We start from the raw sequence: 18,510 nt of genomic DNA, 5'->3' as shown, positions 1-18,510 counted from the left end.
TGCCATTTCATTGACTTGAATGTTAAAAAAATAGAAACCTTTTCTTAAGTTTTGAGCCATCTTTTCTCTCCCAGGCAGGTGTCATTATCTCATGGATTTCAACTTGGACTCTTTGGTTAAAGCTGACTGCTTTGTTTTTACTTTTAGGATTATATTAATTTGAAATTAGGGCTAGGGTAGTAGCATTTCCATGGCTGCTTCTGTTCATCATTTCAAATGTGTTGGGTATTAACTTGATCTCATACTTTTTTAGTAGAGAAGATCATCTTCTAAACCACTTTTAAAAACTGTTGATGGGATAGAGTAACAAAAGAAAAAATTTAAGCATTAATATTACTCCTTTAAAATCATCTTTCTTTAATTTTATTAATTTTAGAGCAAAAGTATAAAACCAACAGGAAGATTAAAATACAGTTATAAACACTTAGTAGATTAATAATTCTAAATATGAAAAAACTAAATTGTTTAGAGATTATTTTACAAACATTAATTGGGAAAGTTCTTTGCCTTACTGATTATATCTTCAAATTAACAGCCAGAGATGTAGATTGAGGGACTACGAGTTCAGGATTTGTCGACATATGTTTTCTATGAAACCTCAGCAAATTCTCACTTAATGAATGTGTAATTGGTATTCTTTAGGGAAAGGACCAGGGAAAAAGAGAGGCCCAACAATCAAGATATCTGGGGTTCAGGTTAATGTGAAATCTATTATCCAGCATGAAGAGGAGTTTGAGATGCTGCATAAATCTATCCCTGTAGACCCTGAAGAAAAAAAAAAGTGAGTATAATGTGTGCCCATGCATGGGTGGTTGTGCTGTTAGAAAAAGCTTTAAAGTTCACTGTTATGTGTAGTCACATAGTATTTTCAAAGTCTTTTCTCCAACATATCAGAATGCTTTGTGTTCATTTGTGTTTGTTTCCAAATGAGAAAGGCCCCTCTTCTGATCTCCTCCTTCTGTTGAAATCTTTTCAGGTACTGCTTAACCTGTCGTGTCAAAGCTGCACATTTCGATGTGGAGTGGGGAGTGGAGGATGATTCTCGCCTGTTGCTGGGAATTTATGAACATGGCTATGGAAACTGGGAGCTAATTAAAACGGATCCAGAGCTAAAGTTAACTGACAAAGTAAGTAATTCTGTGATGTTGGAGATTTATAGAAGATTTATTATGGAATCACTATTTTTATATTGATTACTTATTTTTAACTATTTTCTGTGGGGTGGGGAATCAAATCGGAAATTAGTGCAATAGTGAATTTCTGGGATTTTTTTTATCCTTGGAAAGCTTGTCGTCTTTAGTGGACTGTGACAGTTTTTATTAGAGATGAAGATGATAGCCAGGTGTAATTCTGGGGAGTTTATAAGAGAGATCTAAAAATTCTGATTTTTATTATAGGTCAGATCTCATTGCAACAAATACCAGGGTAAGACTATTAATAATAAAAGCATTCTCCAGCCTTAGTTGTTGGCACTGTCTTTAAAAGTGTATTTGAAACAACCATAAAGCGGTTCTACACATGAAAAAAGAATGAGCCGCACCTTGGTATTTTTTGTAATGGAATTAAACACTAGCTGTACTTCTCCCACAAAATCGAGCCTCCCACCCTATCCATTGCACATCAGGCTACCGAGTAGTAAGGCCGTGCTCAGAGCTGTAAGCAGGGAAAGCTGACTGGCTCAAATTTGAGTAGGATGTGCTCCACGTTGTGCTCCTGGCAGGGCTTTTCCTGGCACGTCAAACCATGCTCATCCCAGGTGCGATGTTCTAAGAGGGTGACAGCACCCTGCCATAAGCACTGAGACCAAATCCAGTCTGGCCTGAGAGGTCCAGCTGTGTCCTGGCATAGCTCATTGCTCTCCGGCAATGCTCTAAGAAGCATTTTCAATCTAAAACAAAGCTTTAACCTAGCTCCAGGGATTCCCTGCTCCTGGAAGGAGGAAATCCACGACGGCTGGGATGCTCTAGCAGATGAAGCCAACAAGCCCCTCCTACCTGAGTTGTTCTACCCTGTTAACAGCACAGGTAGGAGCCAGTGGGAGAGCTGGATTTCTCCATCCCATTTTGTAAAACGAGAACGGCTCATAAGGGATTTGCAGTGACTGGGAGCCATGGACATGAGATAGGATCTGAGGCTTTTTGTCTGTATTTCGGGTGGTTGGGGAGGGAAAGGACTGCTCAGTTGTTTGTCATCTCTGTTTATCCTGATCCACTAACCGGGACGTGGGCCATGCCGGGTGCTTCTCTTCCTTTCCTGTTGAAGATTCTGCCCGTGGAGACAGACAAAAAGCCCCAGGGAAAGCAGCTGCAGACCCGAGCGGACTATTTGCTGAAGCTTCTCAGGAAGAGTCTGGAGAAGGAGGGGGCCGTGACAGGCGGGGAAGAGGTGAGTGCAGCTGAGGCTCCAGCCCTGCAAGGTGAGGTAGGGGGGAGATGCCCTCGCTGGGTGCCGCACAGTACCTTCTCCTTGCTAGCTGTTGCTAGAAATTAATAGAAATGTTCATTTAATAATTGACCTAAACATCTTGGCAACTTCCTTACAAACCCATTCTCCTCAAATATTGCCTCAGAGTAGTTCTCAGCTCTCCCCCTGCCCTTGGTCCAGACACATTGTTGCTGTTTCTTTATGCTGGTTCCTTAATTTTGGAACCTAGTTTTTGTTACTTACTATGTGAATATCACTGGGTTTGCCTGCTATTAGAGTTGACACAGCTATTTTGTAATTCTGGGTCCCAGTTAAGGCAGGTACTGGTTTTCAGTTACATTGCCTTACTTGCTCAGTGAAAAACATGAACCAAGTTGCTAATGGGCTCACTGGAGCTTTAACTTCTTTTATTACTCCACCTTTTCCTTTTAGTTCAGAACTAGAAAAATGAGAATCACAGTTAGGAGATGCTATAAATCACAGCCGGTACTAGCAGCCTTTGTGTGTGAGTGTTCCTTAAAAGTGCTCTTAGAGCTATGCCGTTTGTATTAATTAATTCCTTTGTATCATAAACAAAGCAAATTTGGGGGAAAAAATCCTAATCCTGTACTTTGGCCTTATTCATGTAGTAGTATCATAAGTAATTATAATTCTCCAAATAATATGTTGAGGATATTCTATAACTTAGGTCCTGGAGAGACAGATTAGATCATGATTATACTTGATTAAGTCATATTTGATTGAGTAGATAAGTACTTTTTCTCTACTTTTAGATATAGCATGCTTCTAGGTTTTTTAAAGTTTCTATTATTGTCTTTTACATATTATCTTTATTTATCTCTTTGTACATAAAGTGTTTTCCCTTCTTTGAATATTATCTTTAAATTGAATTCCAAAAAAAAAAATAGACTCAATCAGTCAGTGTTTTTGTGCGGTGCAGGATGTGTATAAAGCTTGTAGCTTCCTTTTCTTTTTTACTCCTTCAGGTAAAATTGGTTGCACTTCTTTGAATTTCCTCTGAGTTTTCTTGTTTGAATTAAATGGCTGCTACTCTTCCAAAGAATCATAATGTTATTTGGTCAAGTTTTGAGGGACTTGATTTGTAGTTTTATTACCATTTTCTTTCCCTTTCAGGCCAAATTAAAGAAGCGGAAGCCTCGAGTAAAGAAGGAAAACAAAGCACCCAGGCTGAAAGATGAGCATGGGATTGAGTTTTCATCTCCTCGACACTCAGATAATCCATCAGAAGAGGGAGAAGTAAAGGTATGGGCTGGGCATCAGTGGAGATTTTCTTTTAAACTACTTTACTGTACCAACTGATATAAAGCCATTTGAAATGTATTTGGTTTACATGCCAGAGTAGATAAAATGAAAAGAGAGGAGTTCCCATCATGGCTCAGTGGTTAACGAACCCGACTAGTATCCATGAGGACGTGGGTTCTATCCCTGGCCTCTATCAGTGGGTTAAGGATCCGACATTGCGTGAGCTGTGATGTAGGTCGCAGATGGTGCTTGGATCCTGCATTGCTGTGGCTGTGGCATAGGCTGCCAGCTGTAGCTCTGATTTGACCCCTAGCCTGGGAACCTCTGTATGCCTTGGGTGTGGCCCTAAAAAAAAGAAAAAAAAAGGAAAAAATACGTCCCTGCTTAACCTATGAGAGAGAAAATATAGTTGCTCATTTAAAACAGCAATTAAAAATCTATAGATAATGCAAACAAATGAAGGGAACCATGCAAATTTTAATGATAAAGGGGGAGTTCCCGTCGTGGCGCAGTGGTTAACGAATCCGACTAGGAACCATGAGGTTGCGGGTTCGGTCCCTGCCCTTGCTCAGTGGGTTAACGATCGGGCGTTGCCATGGGAGCTGTGGTGTAGGTTGCAGACGCGGCTCGGATCCCGCGTTGCTATGGCTCTGGCGTAGGCCGGTGGCTACAGCTCCTATTGGACCCCTAGTCTGGGAACCTCCATATGCCATGGGAGCGGCTCAAGAAATCGCAAAAAGAAAAAAAAAAAAAAAGATAAAGGGCAGTTGATATCCACGCTCATTGTTGGGAGTTATAGGGAGTGGTGGAGACTGTGGCTAACTAGGGTGCTCATGCCTAATGTGTAGGAGCAGCTGTTATGCAGTTCATTTCATTGTTGGACCAAACAAAACTCGTATGTGGATTCACTTTGGCCCAAGGCTTGTCAGTTTGTAAACTGTGGTCTAAGCAAAGTGAAAAGTAAATTGGTAGCATTCAGTGTGTTGTTTCAGTGAGCAACAACTTATTGCTCTTCAAGTGCAGTTGCACTTTGAGATTAGTTCCAGGAGGATCAGCAGTGGGTACAACAACTAGCATGGATTTGAGTCAAGAGTGCATGAATTCATATACTAGCAACCTCACCAATTACTGCCAGGCAAGTATATAATCTCTTTGGTCCTCAGTTTTTTCCATCTGTGAAATGGGAATGGTAATGCCTCTGTTGAAGGGTTGCTATGAGAAGTAAAGAGATTTAAGCAAAGAGCATCTGCCTCTGCAGGCTTCAGTTTAAGTAGGTAGCTTTAAGGCTATTTGCTTGAAAACAAGATTCTGTGGATGTAGTCATGAACCATTGGGGCAGTGCTTTTTTCTCCAGAAAGCAAATGAGGAAAGTTAAGGGTTGTGGCAAAAACTCATAGCCTTGTTTGTTTTCTAGGATGATGGCTTAGAAAAGAGTCCGATGAAAAAGAAACAGAAGAAGAAAGAGAACAAGGAGAACAAGGAGAAACAGATGAGTTCTAGGAAAGACAAGGAAGGGGACAAGGAAAGGAAGAAGTCAAAAGATAAGAAAGAAAAGGTATGTGTGTCATTCTACTTACTGAGGTGCCCGCACCCTTTGAAATTCCCTTCTAGGATTTAGAAATAGAATGGGGTTTGAGAGCCCTGAAATAACTGTCTTTTTATGAGTGTATCCCAGAAGAAAGGATGGGACTGTCGGGCAATGCCTGCACCTCTCCTGCAGAGAGAGGAGAATGTATGAGTTTGGGATGTTTTGTAATACAGAAGCCTTTACTTGCTCTTTTATTACACATTTCAGAGGGGTTGTTTGAATGGCATAGGACAGGTGACTACTTGATGCATGTTTTCTGACTCAGGGTAAAAGAGCACAGTTCACAGATGAATCTGAATATGTGGAAGGTTTAGGATTCAAACCAAATTCTATGAACAGTTAAGCTTTTGGAGTAGCAATGGGTGAAAAGCCCTACTGTTCTATCATCCGCACATTGGGGTTTTAAGAAGTTCATTCCAAACCATAGAATTCTGGTAGTGTTGCATCTTGCTGACTTTTGGCAAAGTTGGTTTTTGTTTTTGTTTTTGTCTTTTCTAGGGCCGCACCAGTGGCATATGGAGGTTCCCAGGCTAGGGGTCTAATCGGAGCTGTAGCCGCCGGCCTACGCCAGAGCCACAGCAATGCGGCATCCAAGCCACATCTTCGACCTACACCACAGCTCATGGCAACACCGGATCCTTAACTCACTGAGTGAGGCCAGGGATCAAACCTGCAACCTCATGGTTCCTAGTTGGATGCATTAACCACTGAGCCACTACGGGAACTTCTAACAAAGTTGTTTTGCAGTTAATCTTTAATCATAGTTAAAACACACAAACAAATAATTGCTTTAATTCCACCAACCAGTTATAATAACTCTTAACTGATTTTTTCTTTCTTTCTTTTTTTTGGCCACGCCCACGACATGTGGAAGTTCCCAGGCCAGGGATCGAACCTGTGCCACAGGAGCAACGCAAGCTGCTGCAGTGATGATGCCAGATCCTTAACCCTCTGTGCCACAAGGGAACTGAACTAACAGTTCACTACAACACAGCCACAGCAATGCCAGATTCGAGCTGCATCTGCAACCTACTTCACAGCTCAGGAGCAATGCTGGATCCTAACCCACTCATTGAGGCCAGGGATTAAACCTGCGTCCTCATTTCTCAGATTCATTTCTGCCGAGCCACAACAGGAACTCCAGGAACTAGATTTCTTGATGAGCACCTTTGGAACATTTTTATTATGTGTGTAAGTACAAATACAAAATAAAAATCAGACCAGATTAGGTAGCCTTTTATCCCCACTTAGCAATATATCATGAACAGCTTCCCATGTGTATAAATACAAATTTTGGAAATAAACATTTTGGAAGCAATTTAAGTCTCCCATATTTAAATTGTATTCACATTTCTTTCTTTCTTTCCTTCTTTCTTTCTTTATTTCAGGCTGTACCTGCGGCATACAGAGGTTCCCAGGCTAGAGGCAAAAGCGGAGCTGTAGCTGCCGGCCTAGGCCATAGCCACAGCAACCCCAGATTCTAGCTGTGTCTGCAATCTACACCACAGCTCATGGCCACACTGGATCCTTAACCCACCGAGCAAGGCCAGGGATCAAACCTGTGTCCTCATGGATACTAGTCAGATTCATTTCCACTGAGCCATGGCGGGAACTCTTCATTCAAATTTCTAATGTTATAAACTGTACTGTGGTAGATACCTTTCTTTGCACTTCCACAGAAAGACACTCTTTTTTTTAAGGTGAAATATCGAAAAAATAAAAGCACAAAGAACAATTTTAACTACATCCATGTATACATTGCCTAGATATTACAACTTTTGTTAACATTTTTCGTGTTTACTTCATGTGGCTTTCTTTTGGCTGCTGTATTTGGTGCTCCATGCACTCATTACTAAGACTCCCCTTAGTTGAAGCTCCCCTCTGTTACTTCTCCCAATTTCATCACTCTTCTTCCCTCTTTTCTCCTTCATAACACTGAAGTTGGTGTGAAACCTTCCTATCCATGTTTTTTATACCATTGCTACATAGTATGTAATCATAAGCAAAGTGTAGTGCCATTTTATGTTTTTAAATGTTCATACATAGTTATTTTTTATATACCTATCTATATGTATCTGTATCTTCATCCTTCTCTACTCTTACTTGGTTAAATGAACTTTATCCATGGGATTCATGTAAATTTCAATCACTTACAGTTTTTTAGTTAATACAGTTTCCAGAATCAAAGTGTATGTTCATTTATAAGCTGTTAATAAAAGTTGCTACATGCTATTCTGTGAGAGCTCTGCCAGTTTACAATCTTAACCTCTTGATGACATTTTTGTACATTTTATTTATTTAAGCCAAACTAGCATTGAGAAACCTAAAATAAGTCATTATAAGTTTAGAGATGAAAGTAGAAAAGATGTATGATTAAGCTGTTAATTCAATAGTTTTGGCTTCATTGTATCTCAGGAGACTTTATTTTACCTTTAAAAAATAAATAAATAAATAACGGAGGCCATCCTGTGTACCCACTGTAATGATGTGACATAGGTAAGAAGTTCAAATTGTAAGACAGGAATGTCAGTGACTCCTTGTAACTCTTTTTTAAAAGCCTAAAGGTGGTGATGCCAAATCTTCAAGTAAATCAAAGCGATCTCAGGGTCCTGTCCACATCACAGCAGGAAGTGAACCTGTCCCCATTGGAGAGGATGAGGATGATGATCTGGACCAGGAGACATTCAGCATAGTAAGTCCTGAAATTGAGGGACACTGGGGTCTACAGCCACAGTGCTTGCCAGGGCTCCGCCTTTCATAGTTCCTGCCACACAATCTCAGTCGTCTAAGCATTAGAACATTGCTTTGGAAACAGATTGCTTCTAATATCTAAAGACCTCGTGCTCTGGGATGTGCTGGTAGGATGAGATTTTCTCACTCTACCTCTAGTGAGAAAGAATTTTAAGAAAAGTATTTCCTGTCTCTTGCTCCTGGTCAGAAAGGCTGCAGGAGCCCTTCGAGGCGTTTGGAAGACATGCGTGTTCACTGGGCTGGATTGATTGAGTACTTGCTCGGTATCAGCCCCTTGAATTACAGTGCTGAAATAATAGCTCTTTCCAGCATCTTAGACTTTGTTTGAGCAGGACAGGTAGATAATCACACAAATTGTGTTTGTGCTCCTGTGATGGCCAACAGGGGAGAAAGACCAGATGCCAAGAAAGGGATTTGACCAGGCAGGGGTATCAGGAAGGCTTGTTTAATTAAAGAGAGATCTTCGAGTTGGGTTCTGAAGGAAGTGGGAAAGGCAACAGAAGAGAGGAGGGAAGAACACACCGAGGCAAGGCCCGAGCCCACCCAGAGGCCGTGTGGCAGGACCGAGGGTGGTGCACTGAGGAGTTGCAGGGGGCTGCCATGGCTGGAGTGCTGAGAGCACGGGGGCAGCTTGGCGTGAGATGAAGCTGGGGTCCTGGCTGCTGGGGTGAGCATGGCCTCTTCTCCATGCTTCCATGTTGTGGTGCTGGGTGTTAAGACATGGCCTGGCTGTGGTCCGTCTCCCCTTAGGAGATGGGGAAGGTGAGGGCAGCGGTCATGGACCAGGTTGTGCTGGGATGGAAACAGGCAGGTGCATCCTCAGGGCCCGTGGCCCCTTTTCAGAGCTGCACGTGTATGTTTCATTGTGCGGCACTCGCTTCCCTTCTGGACCTCTCCTGTGATCTCTTCCTCCCCAAACTTCCATACATCACAGTTCATTTGAACAGTTAATTTAGTTTCAAAGAGAAAACAGACCTTCTTCCAAATCTCAAGGTGTTCCTGCTCTGGGGCAGCAAAGCATAGAATTTTGACTTCATCCTGTTAGGTCGTCTCTCTCTTTATGCTTTTCTCCTTGTTTCCTAAAACCTATATTTGTGTGTGTGTGTATTTTTTCTCTTTACACTTACTTCATTTTTCTTAAATTCCTTTAGTCTTCTGCCTATGAGCTCTCTGAGGGCAAGTATCATGTCTTTATGAAGTATATGTAGATGCTAAAAGTATATTAATAAATGAGTAAATTGAGTAAATGAGTAAATTTGTTACATAACCAGCTCTCTGATCTGTTTCCTGCTTCTTCCTTAGCCCAATATTTCTAAGAGAAAAAACAAAACAAAAACCCTAATGCTTGAATGGTACCTTACGACCATACTATTTAAAAAATTGCTCTTACATATTGGCTCATTTGTTCTTTTTTGGGGGTGGGGAGAGCTGCACTTGCAGCATGTGGAAGTTCCTGGGCCAGGGATCGAATCTATGCCACAGCAGTGACCCAAGCCACTGCATTGACAATGCCAGATCCTTAACCTGCTGCACCACAAGGGAATTCTGCTCTTATTTTTATTTTATGGTATCTTTTAAAAGTGGAATGTAACATGCATCGACTTAGCTACCATGAAGTTCTCCCAAATCTGGAGTTTTTTGGCTTAAACCTTAATGTTGAAGCTCCTGATCGTGCTTTTTGTTAACCTTCCCAGAAGTGACTACAATTCTAAATTCGGTATAAATCATATCATCATGCTCAGGCATGATTTTAGAATTTTCTGTCTCTAAAGACTGTAATAGCTCACATAAACAGCCAGGCATTGTTAGTGTGCTTTTTGTGTATTTTCTCCACAACAACCTGTAAGGTGGATAATTATCTCCATTTTCCACTTTAAAAAATAAGATGAAGAGAGTTAAGTAACTTGTCCATGTCACACAGTTAAGCTGTAGAGCAAAGATTTGGTCCAGGCAGTTTGGCACGAGTGTCTGGGTTCTTACTGTTGTTCTGCACAGCCTCCCTTGTGTCCGTAAACAACACATACTCTTGCTTTCTGTGTTTAAAAACTATAAATGCCACACTGTGTATCTGTAGCTTCAGTTTCTTCCCTCAGCATTTATACTTTTGAGATTTATCTGCGTTAATAATTGTCTCTGATTTCAATGTTTTTTGTCTTCCACAATTCATTCCTTCTCCTATTGATGGATATTGGGGTTTTCCAAATGTTCACTACAACAGATAGGCTGCTGTGAAATTAAATGTTTTCCTGTACATATGTGTAAGAGCATCTCTAGTGTATAGCTTAAGCAGAAAAGCTGGTATTTCTTTGGGTCTATGCATATACTATTTTATTAAATACTGCTGTAGAGTTCGTTTTCAAAGAGATTGAAGAAATTTGCACTCCTTCTAAGCAACGAAGTTTCCAGTTGATTCTGAGTCCTGGAAACACATGGTAATTCTGACTTAGTTTTTGCCGATTTAAGATGTATGAAATATTGACCAGTGGTAGACTTGAACATTTATTTTCATATTTACTTGGCATTCATGTTTCTAGTGAATTGCCTATTCATATCCTCTGCCTATCTGGGTAATTTTTCTGTTCTTACTTTTTGCATAGGAATCCTTTATACATTCATGGCACTGATTTTTTAATCTGTTAATAGTCATTCAAGTATCTTCCAGTTTATTTTGTGTCCTTTTAAAAAATTGAAATACGGAGTTCCCATTGTGGCTCAGCAGGTTAAAAAACCGACTAGTGTCCATGAGGATGCGGGTTTGATCCTTGGCCCTGCTTAGTGGGTTAAAGGATCCAGCAATGCCATGAACTATGGTGTGGGTCACAGACGTGGCTCGGATCTGGTGTTGCTGTGGCTATGGTGTAGGCTGGCAGCTGCAGGGGTCCAATTGGACCCTTAGTCTGGGAACTTCCATATGCTGCAGGTGTGGCCCTAAAGACAAAAAAAAAATTAAAATACAACACTGAGAAATAGATTGTAGGTATCTAACTATGGAAATTATCCCAAAGTGTTGGAAATTTGTCAGATTTTCATTGTGTTGAAATTACGTGGACACGTGCCTTGTTAGTTCATTATTCTTAGTGGCTAACAGCTATCCCTGGTAGATCAGAGAAATTTTCTTGAATTATTTTGTGATAATTCCCTCCTCAGCTCTTAGTTTTATCCTGTTTTTTGGATATTAGGCTCTTGGAGTGGTCGCTAATTTTATCTTTAATTTTTTTTTCCATTTCTGTTTTTTTAACTATTTTCTTGGAGATCCTGTCAGCTTTATCTGCCATTATTTCTTTGGAAGTTTGCATTTCTCCTGTCATGTTTTATTTCTAAGGTCTTTTTTTTTCCATATGGTTCTCTTGAATATTTTTTTATTTCTCTTTGTTTTCCAGAATTCATGTTAGATATTTTTCACATGGCTTGGTACTTCTTGATTGTCTGTTCATATTTAAGAGTAGGAACTAAATATCTGATTGAGCATGTGTGTGAGGCTTGATCAACTTGGAGAGTGTTCTCTCTAGGGGGATCTGACTGAGCTGCTTCCTTGGGGGACTTCCAAGTATATTGTCAGCATCTTTTGGTTCTTTCTCTTGGGTGGTCAGATTTTGCGGACAAGAATCTTTCAGTCTCTTGACTGGAGGGTTAAGGCCTGACTTTCTTCATTCCAGAATCTGAGAGACCAAAAAAAAAAAAAAAAAAGACTGGGTGGAGGCTCTTATAATATGCATATGTTCACATATGCTGTTTACAGTGTGGTAGCCTTGCTGCTCAACTATGCCCGTGTAGCTCAGTTCATCTTCTCCAGAGAATAAACTTCATATTTTTGGTTGGGCAGTATGGGAGATCTGGGTGTCTATTGCGAATCTGAGTATCCGTTCTTCTAGGCAGTCTTAAAAACCCATCCTTATTTTCAGCCCTCACCCCTCCTTCCAGAGAGCTTAGCCTTTGGGGAAACTTAGCAGTATTAATCAGGTTCGTTCTCAGCTCTCTCCACTGCTGGCTTAGGATTTTGTTTCTCAGGTCTACCAAGTCATTTCACTTGCTGCCAATATTTTGTTGCTATTGTTTTCTCTCATTTTCCCTGTCTTTGTGGGCTTCTCTCTTCTTAAGGTAATTCCTTTACTGTTGTTTTAGTGGATGGGGAGGGGGAGAAAAAGATTCTTGTGTTCAATCCATTATCTTTATCTGGAAGCCTTTCCCTCAGTTTCTTTTGAATCTAAAGGACTCATAAATACTTTATCCTCTGGTTTTAGGTAGTAGTGATGGGAGGTTTTTAGGTTATGTCTGTAATTTTGCATCTTCTTTGATCTTCATGATGGTCTTGTGAGATCATCATGCCCTTCTTGCACATGAGGAAACAGCCGTGCTTGGGAGGCCAGGTAAGGTGTAAAAGGTCATTGCTCCAAGTGATGGAGCTGGGACTTGCACCTCAGGGTTCTCTGACTCTAACAGTTTTACTTGTTCACTGGCTTTACCTGCTTCTCCTCTAGTTATTATATAGCCTGAGGTTGGGCTGTGTTTCCTCTGGGAATTTAGGGCACCATACGCTCAGGAGATGTCTTTGCTGAGGATGTTTTATGTTTCTACTCTGTTGGCCTGTTCCAGTGTAAGGAGAGGATGAGGCCTGTGAAAAAGGCACTGAAACAGCTGGATAAGCCTGACAAGGGGCTCAATGTGCAAGAACAGCTGGAGCACACCCGGAACTGCCTGCTGAAAATTGGAGACCGGATAGCCGAGTGCCTTAAAGCTTACTCAGACCAGGAGCACATCAAACTGTGGAGGAGGTAACCAGCCTTGGCCTCAAGTTGCCCGGTTGGATTTGATGACAGAGTGTGTGTTAGGGATTCTATTTTCGTTTTATAAAACATGACATAGCCACCTAATGAAAATTTTTTTTTTCTCAGCAAAAGCCATCTATTGGCAACATACTTGCAGGCTTCAGTTTTCTTTTCCTGAAACAGACCACTCCTCTGAGGCCAGTCTTTTGAATGAGTAGGACGATGTCATTATTTTGTGGGAGAAATACAGTGATACTGGATTTGCAGACCTGTTCTCAGAATAAAGACTCAGCTTTAAACCATGGAAGGGATAGAAGTCTAATTTCATTACTTTAGCCACCTCAGGTTAATATTCAGGTATAATTTAATAACTAATTGGCTAAAAAAAAAAAAATTAACTAATTGACTAGTTCCCTACTACGTCATGAGAGGAAACAAAGGCTACAAACCACCAGAGCTGTGAATTCTCTTCTCTTTAATAGTTGAAGAATTCTGCTAGTAACGTGGGTCAATGCTGTTAACCCAGAACTTTAGTTTGTAAGACATTGTGACTTACGTATATTCATTTATATATTCACTTTTGATGTTTTTAGAAAACATGAATGGAATTTCTCGAAGACAGTTGTAACATTGTCTCTTTCCATACACCACAGTTGCTTTGAACTCGTATAGTTTATGGTTAATATAATTATCTTTGTATAATATGCCTAATATCAATGGATTGGTTTTTGAGTAAAAAAGGAATCCAAGAAAACCTGTCATTATGCTCTCCATAGCATGCTTCACACTCGTTTAAAAAATTATTAAGTTTTGAAATGTTACTTTACTTCCCTTTTACACTGTTGCCAACTACCAGATAACTAGCCATCTGATTTTCTTTTTACCTACCTGAATCCTTATTGGAAGATAGCAAAACTCGTCATAGTGCATAGATCCATGAAGCTAGGGAATAATGTGCACTGGGACCAGGCTGTGTTTAAATGCACTGGACACTGTACACGGTGGTTCCAGCCAGCTGTTTAAATGCACCGGACACGGTGGTCCCTTCAGTTCATAAGGAGTTGCTTGCCCCCTAGAGAGAAACTGTCCATCATAAGGTGGTAATTGGAAGACCAAGTATAGTAGGAATTACAAGAAGGAAGCACACGTAGAGGAGTAGTCAGGGAGGTAAGTCTTCTAAGGCGTAGACATGTACACTTGAGCTGCTTAGAGGAAGTGAGGTCTCAGGCTCCAGCAAAGGCTTGAAGTGTGCAGGGACTGGGAGGGTTTTAGGGTTTACAGGCAGTTTGTTAAGATGACTGAAACCCTATTGGAGAAGGCGTTAGAATGAAAGGTAAATGGCTTTCCACATGATGCGTCAGGTTTACTAGTCAGGGAACTGGCACAGTGTCCTCTGAGTGACATGGTGCAGCATGGTGTGTCTGCTCTGTAGAAAGTGTGATGGGATGTGAGCCTTCTTTTCCATTTCACGAAGGGTAGCTCCTTGTTCTGCATACTTGTTTATTAGCCTCTCCCCGGTTGACGGTAATGCCATGCTAGGGGGAATACAGTGGAATTGGAGTAGAGGAGTCCCTTGGAGTTTTAAGGAAGAAATGACAGGCCTTGGTGATGACAGCTGGGAAGAAAGAAGGGGAGGCAATGCAGAGATGCCCAACTATAGGTCCCAAACTTAGGAGATGGTGATAGTGATGGGTGGCACGCAGAATCTGGGAAATGCAGAAGGTGGAGGGAGATTGAAGTTCTAGGTGCCAGTGAAATAAATTAGAGGAGTTTTAGCTAAGAGACAGAACTGTCGTTCCCAGACCCATCACTCAAACTCTGTTGATAGTTGCATCTAAAGATGCCATTTCGTATTGATGCAAAGACCTTAAAGATTATTTCTATAACTCAATTTCTATACTTAGAGAGTATTCCACAGCAAAATCCAATAGCATAGTTCTCTGCTGACCTTGCAGATTAAGATCCAGCATTGTCACTGCTGTGACTTGGCTCACTGCTGTGGTGTGGGTTTGATCCCTGGCCCAGGAATCTTCCGCATGCCATGGGTGCAGCCCACCGTTCCCCACTCCCCCCCCCCAATTCAGTAGCATGCCATCCATAAAGAGAATAAGTAGTTATTTTTTAAATCCTATAATTTACCAGAATTTTTTTTTTTTTTTAGGAACCTATGGATTTTTGTTTCCAAGTTTACAGAATTTGATGCTCGAAAATTGCATAAGTTATACAAGATGGCCCACAAGAAAAGATCTCAAGAAGAGGAGGTACAATACAAATTTAATCTTGATTCATACAGATAGAGACTCATTCCTCAGAAATATTAATTATTTTTTTTTCTGGGGAGATGATCATAGAATCGTAAGGTAGTTGGTACTAGAAAGGTCACTGGTTCTCTGCCTTACTTTACAGATGGAGGTCCAGGTCCAAGAGGGAGTGCAAGACTCCCCAGGGCCCATCCTGTCTTGTACAGTGGGCTTCTTCACCCTGCTAGCAGTACAGTTTGTCCAGGTGCTCTGCTAGTAGTTAAACTAGCAATTAAGACCCAATGGATAAAATAGCCGGTGTACTAGAACCAGACAGTGTTGAAATCCTCACAAGGGATTACTCTGTTTTTAAGTCCTGAAAACATTTATTCACCAGGCTTTTTCTTCCATGTGCTCAAGTCTTATGGTAGTTTACAAACATGACTTCTGATATGTAACAAAGTTATGGGCAGCACATACTTTCTCTGTTCTTTTCTGGGCCATGTGTACTTGTCCTTCCAGCTTTTGTACATAGGGTCCCAAGTGCTCATCTAAAGGAGTGAACATGAGGAGGGGCCCAGAAGCTGCCTCCCCTTCTTTGCTGTAGGGGGATGGACACAAAGTGACTTGGCCCGTTCCTTGTGTGGGTGTGTCCCTTTGCAGATCTGCTGACCCAGATTAGTCATGTAGGGCCAGTCTTGAAACATTTAATACTCGCTTCACTATCATGTCAGCTCTGTGAAGGCAGAGGTTTTATGTCTCTCATCCTCTGCTGTGTCATCAGCACCTGCAATGGTGCCAGGCGCAGCTCTGGTGCTCAGAAGTATTTGTTGCATAAATATATCCTTTGCCCAGCAGTGTGTTCCATTGTAGAGTAGCGCCCTCAAGTAGTCTGTAATTGAATTTTACGTGGAAGAGTGTGATAGAGCAGTAATATGCAGGATAATAGGTTAATATTACTGAATGTTAGCATAAATTTTATGCATTGTAAAAAGTCTTTGAATGACTAGCCAGGAAGGGCCCCAGGAGGGAATAAAATAGTTGGGAAAGGCCCTTTAGGAGAGAGTGAAAATTAGGATGAGTGTTTGAAGTTGGGCAAATGATGTAAAGGGTTAAAGGGCTTTATTAGTCTTGGTGTCAGAAGTTAGAATGAGGCGTGACTCACAGAAGTAGTATAGTGTATATTCACAACCTTTCTAGGGGACAGTCCAGTAAGATTGACCAAAAGACCAAAACATGCAATTCTCCTTCTAAGAATTTAGTTGAAGGCAATAATTAAGGATTTAAACATGTTTATGTGGAAATGACTTGATATAGCCATATCAGGGAGTACATAAATACTGTGGAAATAAGTATTCACATAAGATTTTTCACAATACATTAAGTGAAAAAAGACTGTCAAATTTTGTTCTAAGAAAACACACACATGCACACACACTATTTTCTCTACTGTGGTTTTGCTTTCCATGGTTTCAGTTAACCCGCAGTCAACTATGGTCTGAGAATACTAAGTGGAAGATGCCAGAAATAAACAATTCATAAGTTTTAAATCGCACACTATTCTGAGTGGCATGATGAAATCTCATGCCGCCCTGCTCTGTCCTGTCTGGGACGTGAATGGTCCCTTTGTCCAGCGTATCCACACTGCGTCTGCTCCCTGCCCATTAAGTAGCCCTCTTGGTGGTCAGACTGACTGTTGTGTTATCACAGTGCTTGTGTTCAGGTAATCCTCACTTCACTTGGTAATAGTCCCAAAGCATAGGAGTAGTGATGCTAGCAATTCAGATATTCTCTTATTATGCCTAATTTGTAAATTAAACTGTCTTAGGTATGTACCTACATACAGGGTTCAGTACTATTGGCCGTTTCAGGCATCCGTCTGGGGTCTTGGATGTATCTCCCATGGATAAGGGGGACTGGACTGCAGTATATAAAGGGGGACTACTGAATATAAATAAACACACAAAATGGCTCAGAAAGACATGGACCAACGTATTAACAGTAATTCCTTTGGTGGTGAGATTTTAGGTCACTTCACGTTTCTTTTTTTTTCTGTTGTCTTTGTGTTGAAAATTTCGCTTGTGTGGTAAAGATAATGGTGTAACAAACATGTAGTTGTTTAGCTTGATGACTTTGGCATGGAAACTAGTTCCTCCTGGACCACTCAGAAGTGGTTGGTTCTAGTTAGCCTCAGGAAGTCAGTGGTCTTAGTTTTATGTGACCCAAGAGCAATCTCTGAGAAAGCTGACAGTCTGGGCACCTGTTCCTTACCCTGTGCAATGATGTCCAGTGGTCCGTGCCCCTGTTCTGACAGGTCCCGGTCAGTGGAGATGGGCTTCCTTGTAGTGGCCTGGTATACTGGGGTCGAGCAGCAGGTGGAGCTCTATGAAGTTGTTCATGCTCTGAGAGCTCAGGGGGTTTATGAGCATTTTTTCCTAAGAAGGTAGTTAATGGCAGGGAAGAGAAGAGAGACTTGTCAGAGGTCAGAAGGGAAGTATTTAAAGGTGATGATGTTTTTACTGTTCTTGGGAATTCCGCTTGAGATCCTGAGAGTCTTTGGTTTCCTCTTACTCTATAGGAGCAAAAGAAGAAAGATGATGCGATTGGTGGTAAGAAACCATTTCGACCAGAGGCCTCAGGTTCAAGTCGGGATTCCCTGATGTCTCAGTCTCACACCCCACACAACCTTCACCCTCAGAAGCCTCATTTGCCTGCCTCTCATGGCCCACAGATGCATGGACACCCAAGAGATAACTACAATCACCCCAACAAGAGACACTTCAGTAATGCAGGTGGGTCATTAAGTTGAGTTTTAAAAAGTGGTGCCAGGGAGTTCCTGTCGTGGCTCAGCGGAAACAAATCTCACTGGTATCCATGAGGATGCAGGTTCGATCCCTGACCTTGCTCAGTGGGTTAAGGATCCGGCATTGCTATGAGCTGTGGTGTAGGTTGCAGATGTGGCTCGGATCTGGTATTCCTGTGGCTGTGATGTAGGCCATCGGCTATAGCTCCGATTCGACCCCTAGCCTGGGAACCTCCATATGCCACAGGTGTGGCCCTAAAAAGACCAAAAAAAAAAAAAAAAAAAAAAGAGGTGCCTAAAGAAGAATCATGTTGTTTTCCAAAGATGGTATCTGGACCTTTGCGCTTTATTCTCTCCATCACTTTTATTGACCTCTTTTTTTCTCAGTGAGATAGAGCAGGAAATAAAGATTCAAAAGGCAGCTAATTCAACTTTTAAGAACACAGCCACTATAAACAAAAGACATATGAGAGATTGAAGGAAAACGTTTACATTATATACAACAGTTGAATGGTTAAAACTGCTAATATGAAAACCTCTTATAAATTATTAACAGAAGGATAACCAAATAAAAAATAAGCAAAGGTCAGGTAATTCCTATAGAAGAGGAGATTCAAATGGCCAATATGACGAAGTAATCAACATTGTTATTAAGGAAATGTAAATTAAAGCGGC

At 41.2% G+C, this 18,510-nt stretch overlaps 1 protein-coding gene across 11 annotated transcripts in view; it reads left to right on the top strand.

Annotated features, from left to right (window-relative positions):
- Nucleotides 1-18,510, top strand: part of CHD2 (chromodomain helicase DNA binding protein 2) — a 127,605-nt gene that overhangs the window by 93,998 nt on the left and 15,097 nt on the right. For 6 of the 11 annotated variants that reach the window (XM_047796059.1, XM_047796061.1, XM_047796057.1 and 3 more), the window contains 9 exons: nucleotides 643-781; nucleotides 977-1,127; nucleotides 2,263-2,385; nucleotides 3,559-3,687; nucleotides 5,102-5,242; nucleotides 7,833-7,967; nucleotides 12,620-12,798; nucleotides 14,954-15,053; nucleotides 17,611-17,824. In XM_047796059.1, the coding sequence (XP_047652015.1) occupies nucleotides 643-781; nucleotides 977-1,127; nucleotides 2,263-2,385; nucleotides 3,559-3,687; nucleotides 5,102-5,242; nucleotides 7,833-7,967; nucleotides 12,620-12,798; nucleotides 14,954-15,053; nucleotides 17,611-17,824 (1,311 nt within the window). Of the gene's footprint in view, nucleotides 1-642; nucleotides 782-976; nucleotides 1,128-2,262; nucleotides 2,386-3,558; nucleotides 3,688-5,101; nucleotides 5,243-7,832; nucleotides 7,968-12,619; nucleotides 12,799-12,918; nucleotides 13,150-14,953; nucleotides 15,055-17,610; nucleotides 17,825-18,510 lie in introns of those variants that run through there. The other 5 variants (XR_007137034.1, XR_007137033.1, XM_047796063.1 and 2 more) reach the window with 5 other exon arrangements.

Source organism: Phacochoerus africanus, chromosome 9 (assembly GCF_016906955.1).
Source record: "Phacochoerus africanus isolate WHEZ1 chromosome 9, ROS_Pafr_v1, whole genome shotgun sequence".
NCBI classification, from domain to species: Eukaryota; Metazoa; Chordata; class Mammalia; order Artiodactyla; family Suidae; genus Phacochoerus; species Phacochoerus africanus.
This window is presented reverse-complemented; position numbering and strand designations above follow the sequence as displayed.